The sequence below is a fragment of the Helianthus annuus genome, chromosome 17 (genome assembly GCF_002127325.2).
Source record: "Helianthus annuus cultivar XRQ/B chromosome 17, HanXRQr2.0-SUNRISE, whole genome shotgun sequence".
In the NCBI taxonomy this organism is placed as follows: domain Eukaryota; kingdom Viridiplantae; phylum Streptophyta; class Magnoliopsida; order Asterales; family Asteraceae; genus Helianthus; species Helianthus annuus.
This window is the reverse complement of record NC_035449.2, coordinates 42,700,645-42,707,678: the sequence shown is the minus strand read 5'-3', so window position 1 is coordinate 42,707,678 and position 7,034 is coordinate 42,700,645. Positions and strand designations below refer to the sequence as shown.

The 7,034-nt window shown below is 32.5% G+C and overlaps 1 protein-coding gene across 1 annotated transcript; it reads right to left on the bottom strand.

Annotated features, from left to right (window-relative positions):
* Positions 1-4,227: 4,227 nt before the first annotated feature.
* Positions 4,228-5,148, bottom strand: LOC110923127 (transcription factor PRE5). The gene is made up of 2 exons (XM_022167306.2): positions 4,812-5,148; positions 4,228-4,711 (listed from the first exon to the last, which is right to left on the bottom strand). The coding sequence occupies exons 1-2, from the start codon at positions 4,932-4,934 to the stop codon at positions 4,559-4,561; spliced, it is 276 nt and encodes a 91-aa protein (XP_022022998.1). The 5' UTR covers positions 4,935-5,148; the 3' UTR covers positions 4,228-4,558.
* Positions 5,149-7,034: the final 1,886 nt, after the last annotated feature.

The following is a 7,034-nucleotide window of genomic DNA, read 5'->3' as shown; positions in this document are numbered from 1 at the left end:
TCCTATTAATCAGAATCGGATCTCTATCATTGGTCCGACCTGCCTCACCTCTGCTCTCCTTTAATTTCATTTCCAGATCTGTGTTCACTTTCAGATCTCAGATTCGCTTTTCTTCTCGGTTCTACATCTGCTTTTTATTTCTGGCTTCTACTTCCAAATTCCTCTATCTGTTTTGTTTCTTCAATTTCCGATTCAATCATGATGAATCAAACTTCTCGTTTTGAAAGCGGATCAGGAGGAACAAAGAGAATTTCAAAAGTTTTTTTCTAAATTGGATAAAACAACAAGATTCGAGTGCGGTGGTGGATTCTTCATATGCGGATGTCCGATCTTCACCTCCGTCTTCACAATTGGCTGCCGTGGACTTGATATTTGCCACATCATCCGTTCGACACAGCAAATCGGTAGCTCCGGTCACTCCAATTACATCGTCAGATCTGGACAACCGTGTAAAGGATTGTTCCTCAGGTTTAACTTCTCGTCCCTCGTCTTCCTTTGTCAAATTGGTTGCCGTCAGATCTGAATATGACGTTAATCTGCTAGGCCAAGAGAAATCAATAATGCAGAGTGAAGCTAGGGCCATGTCAGAGGATTTTAAGTAGGTGTTGGGCTCAGATACTGTATTGGGCCGGTACTCTTCAGATCTGGGCTGGTTTTGTGGGACCATTTCTCCAGCAACTTTGTTTCCGTCTTCAACCTTACATTCGGAGCCCTTTACCACCAAACAGACAACGGTACATTCAGCTCGAGATTTCTTTGTTGGTTCGAGAGTTGCTACGATTTCAGCTAGTCTTTTTTCTGGTTCTCGATTGCTGATTTCCCTGTGTTGGTTATACGCTGATTACATTGGACGCCCAGATGTTGCTCAGTGGTCCGCGGGCCTTGCTCCTGTTCGGGTTCCTTCAAGTCAACTATGGGTGGTGCACGGGCAGTGTCGGCCTCCCGAAGACTCAACTTCGGAGATCTCAGTTGAATTTGGAGCTCGTTAACTGATTCCAGTCTTGAGGACAAGACTGTTTTGAGGGGGGGTAATTATAGGAATCATGTTCTAGTTTCTAGTCTAAATGTCATTTGTATATTCTAGGAGGGGGGTAAGTGCAAATAATATAGTATAAGTATGAGTTATTAGTTACTTGGGGAGGGGGATAGGAAAATACGTTGCTTTGTTAGGGCTCTGTTTACAGAGAGAGGGCGTAGCCCTGGGAACTCTTTGGAGTTAGTTATCGAGTCTGTAAGATCCAATTGGATCATCTTCTTTGTATCAATTTCAATTCCTATTAATCAGAATCGGATCTCTATCAGTTTTCAAGGCTTGATTGTGTCTATGTTTCAGACATAGGATTGTAATGGATGCTTGTGTTTAGTTTGCGCTGCTTGAATTGCTATTTTCACTTAATCTGACTATTTGTCAAAGTATAAATCCAAAAGCTGAGATCCCGGGTTTCAGACATAGGAATGGATACTCGTGTCAAGTTATTTTAATATATTTATATTTATAATTGTATATTATATATTACATAGTATATATATAACTTAATGTTTATTATAGTTATATACAATGCTATTTATTATATAAGTATGTATTATACTATATATATTGTTAATATTAATTATTATTATACAATGCTATTTATTATATAAGTAGGTATTACACTATGTAAATATTGTTAATGTTAATTATAATTATATAAGGAATATTTTATGAACCAAGTATGTTAAACTTGATTCAAGTTTTTAACAAAACAATATCTAAGTCACCATTCAACTCATTTACTCGCATGTTGAATCTTTTTGTAAAAAGCAGCATGCATGCATTCATACTAGGGTAAAAGATATGTATGTAGCTAGCATGTCATGAGATGTTTATAGTACCAGTCACGACCTAAAAACGTGAGGGTGGCATGTTAGCTGTTACATTACTTTTAGAGTTCGTTTAGGTGTACTAATAATTATTTAACTTTTATGCCATGTTCGCATTTTTAGCTATATAAAGATAGCGAAAATGAAATTAAGAGTTGGTAAAAAAGAACAAATACAATAACATCATTTGTTTTACTCAACTCTATATATTCGTTACGTATTTACCTTTATTAACTAAAAACATAAACAAAAGAAGGTATCGAAACATTTGTCTTCCAAACATTAGGAGGAAAATTGAAACCAATTTTCCATTTGTGTTGTATATTCTTTAGGTAATAAACGGCCAAACCAAACATTGTTTGTTTGTATAAAGTTGCAACTGTAATTTCATATGATGATAATTCATCAATAAATATAATTCATTTTTTTGGAAAATAAAAGTTGTTACAACTTTATGTATTTTTATGCTTACAAAATCATACGTCCATTTTCTGATTATTCAAGAAATTTACTTTGGGAAAATAAAAGTTGTTACAACTTTATGTATATTTATAATTATAATTATAGCCCATTTTCTGATTGTTATCAATATAATATAATATTTAAATTTAAAATACTATATAATTGAATCAAATCACCAGAATCTTCAACCATGCGCCATAGTGGTCCATTATAATAAGAATATATATACAATACACACGAGTTAATATAACCTTAATTAAACAACCAGTCTATTACTGTGGTATTATACATAGGATCGAGTTTAATATAATAAACCTTATATTACTGTGGTATTACATAGGATCGAGTTTAATGTAATATAACCTTAAACAACAACCACTCTGTTACATAGGAGTAAACATGAATTCAGAAAACAGTCAGACTAAAAAAAATTATACTGAAGAAACATCAAACTAATCTGATGATAAAAACCGATGAATATCCATTTATTATCCACATTCATATGCATATCCGTTAGATGAGATGGTCAGATGGGTAGATATGTATCCAATCAAGCGAACGTCTTTGTCAAAGAAAACTAATGAAATTAATAATTAGTTTGTCACAAATACAAATGAACCAAAGTATAAAGTATATAAAAGAAATTATGTAAATATTATTATTGTTACTAAGGAAATCAATAATTGTTGTATGTCATTGGTTAATGATCTTTCAAGCATAAATTTTGAACTGCTAGATTTGTGATGACGTTAGCTCCTTCTTTTAAATATTCATATTCATATTCATTATTCATACATATCCATAAATAGTAGCTCAGATTTTGTGGTGGTCCATCTGGTTAAATAAGGATCATAGCTTCTTTGGTCGAACGCTTTTGGTTAACAATTTTATTTAATTTTTAATATTTACAAAAAGACGTTTGTAATTAATTTATACATTTGGAATCAATAACGGATCCAAAAATTTTTTAAAGGAAGTTCCTTTTGGTAATTCTCACTATTCTCACCAGTTTTTTTTTTTTTCCAAATCACACAAGATCTCCACTATTTTTTTTTTATTTTTTCCAAACCATGTGTTTAGAATAAATTATGACCCACTTAATGATTGCTAACCTTTTTTCTTCTTAGGCTACACGGTATGGGGGACGTCCCCACACCGTCCTGGTCTAGCGCCGCAGCAAACACCGTGTCGCCCCCCCCCCTCCCCCCGCCCCGGTCACGGCTTCCCCGTCCGAATTTCGCCGTTGGCGACGTTCCAAAAATGTGGGCCCATTCCGAATTTGACCGTTGAAAACAAAGAAAATTAAATACTTTTCAACGGCTATTTTTTTAATCCCCCCATTTCACTTCCATTTTTATAAATACTCACCCCTTTTACTTATTTTTAACTTTATTTTTTTTAAGTTTATGTTTTTTTTTAATTTATTTTTTTAAGTTTAATTTTTTTTAAGTTTATGTAATGTTTTTTAATATTAATGAAAATATTTTGTTACTTTATTTGTTAAATGTTAAAAAAAAGTTGAAGATTAAAAAAAATAAAAAAACATAAAAGTGGTGGAGGACTATGACTAGGATCATCCTCCCATGCCTCTAGTTTTGGAGGATGATCCATCCTTGGGAGGACTATGACGTGTCGCCTACGTGACGGATCATCCTTCAAGGATGGACCATCACCATACCTTATAGTCTTAATTGCTCCATATTGGTGCTATGATCATTACATAATTAGTGATCTTTTCAAACAAAGCATGTATAATCTTTTGATGAAAGAGGGTCCCATAGGCGAAATCCAAAATAGAACGTGTCTTACGAAGATGAAAGCATGATTTTTTAACGAGTAGAAAAATATGAAACTAACTAAGATTATATCGTACCATTATTAGCATATTAAAGCTCGAATGTAACATTTAGCCATGCACAAATAATTTCACTTAAATCTGTCAATTTTACAAGACGATGGTAATTAATCAGAAATATAAAGCTAAATTTAGAAAACAAATCTTTGTAGCAACAATTATTCTTATGAAAAAACTTTTAATACACTACCGATGTAGCTGTTATTATCATCATCATCATCAAAACTATTGACATCTAAAATAATAACACTACATGTAACTAGGGTTATTAATTAGATAAAACCCTAGAAGCACATATGATTAATTTAGAGATTAACGTACCACATTTATGCTTAATCAAGAAGCTAACAAATAACATAATTATATGTAGAGTTGAGTATTCTACATAATTAAACTTCGAATAATAGAAGCTTCAGGGCTATCGGCATCAATGGTGGATAATAACTGTGATAGTCGATCACTAAGGTCATCAACCTCCCTATGCAAGCTTCTCACATATGTGCAAGTCTCTTGTAGCACCTTCGAAGCCGACGCCTAAATTCATTATTAAAAATAAATAATTTAAACAATATTACTATACTATCTCATTCATAATTAAAATGATGAAGCTGTAACAAGCTATATATCTAATTACCTTGTTAGATCTTTGTATACGAGTCCCGGGAAGAAGTTGTTGTAGCTTGGAGATGAGCTGTACGATTTGATCATCTGAGATCCTAGCCCCCGATGATGATTGTCTCGATCTTCTGCTTGACATCGTATAATCGATCGTATCTTTATAATTAGATTATATAGATATGTTTCAAGGTAGAAGAGATCTCAAAGAAAATGTGCTTCTATATATAGATCAAGTTTAATATATATGTATATATATATGTATTATGTGTATGTGTGTTGGATATGAGGAAGACAGTTGCTTTAGGGTATGGAGTTGTAGAGTTTACTCTGTGAATACCACAAACATTGGAGAAGTTTTAGCATAATGTCGGTATATTACACATTTTTTTACAAATAAAATATATTTTTACATATTTTAGTGATTTTTCGTTGCGTGTGAAATATGTTTTGAGTTATTCAAATATTGATGGGTTAAAGACAAGAGTTTGGCCGAATCGATACAGGTTATATATACATATATTTGGTATATTTAAAAAAAGAAAAGAAAACTAATTGATTATTTGATGTTGTTCGTGGTAATTACTGTTTTGAGTGTTAACTGAATCACGACTTTGGGTCAACGACATAAAAATATTAATTATAAAAAATAAGTGTGTAGATAGATCTAGCTCAAGAGAAAGAATATTTTCTTATTATAAACACAGGAGAGGTAAACTTTATAAACTACATATAAAGACATATCCATGACCATAAAGTCATCATCACAAATAGTAATACTATGACCTAAATATGGAGTCGTCGTGATCATCATACTCAGTATATCTTACCAATGACAAAGCTAAGATAGGATCTAAGAAGGGTAATATGTAGCTCGTAGGAATAGAGTGTCTGCTTCCAATGAGCCTTACCTAAATATGAAGTGTTTGGTTTAATCACTAAGGCCTTTGTTAGAAATGACTATCTACATCTTTTACTCATGTGTTATCCTATGTTTAACTTATAGTTTATCAATATTTAAATGGGTCCTAAAATTTTAGTGCGGTTGAGTTTTCGCAGCTATTATTATGTGTTGTATCTCATTTATATGCACATAAATATATATATACAATTCCTAAAACACCATGTCTATGACAAAACCATCACGGTGACTAGAATATTATCATTTACATGCAACCAGTGGCGGATCTTGCCCGTTGAACGTGTCAGGGCCGAAAGACACAGACACTAAAAAAACCCGGGCAAGCCCGGACCAAACATAGTATATATAAAAAATTTCGATCGAAATGCGAAAAATTAGCACTACGGCCGAAAAACTTACCCGGGCCGTGGCCCTGCCACGGCTCTATTAAGAACCGTCCCTGCATGCAACACAAAGCTACATAAATAACGGCTTAATTTTTATTACTTTTTATTCATAACTAGAACATTATTAGGTAATATTTGAATTTGAATATCATTTATGATCATTGTAGATTGGTAGCCACCATTGCAGATTGTTACTTGTTAGCCACCATTGACTACATTGTTCATCCTACTGCTTGAAAACAAAAAATAATTAAGTTTTAAAAACATATTCTTCCGTGTCTCAAAATAAGTGTCAAGTTGGATCTCAGATATATTGTAACTCACTGATCAAGCACAAAATAGGTAGAATTTTTTTTGAACTACAAAAATTTTTATAACCGTTGTCATTTATGTGATTTGAACTCAACACCTCTTCTTTTAAACCTAGATGTTTAAAGATTTTGTTTTACCAATGGACCACCATCTCATTCGCTTAAAAAAAGGTAGAGTGAAAAACAAAACTTCCTAAACTATTTAGAAATTATTTACCTAAACTAAAATAAAAAATGAGTATTATTATTCGGTGAAAGAGAATAGTTTGTAAACAATTCTAGAAAAGTCAGAAATAAATGAAAATGAAGGAAAGGAAGTGGGGAAACAAAGACACAAACAATAAAGAACGTAGGACCCACTGCAATTTTTTAGGTCGAAATTGAATAATCTTGTTTTCCATTAGTATTTATGCCACATTTCATTTTCATGTATTTATATATATAAATTAATTTGTATTTTTAGTTAATAGATATGATTGGTACTTCTTCACTTCCAAACGACCCAATATGGGATTCATATTTTTATAACAAGACTAAGATACTATGATTATATAAATCTAAGTGATTATAATTCTTTGTCCCTATCATTAGTAGGTACATTGACCTAAGGATGGAGAGAGTCA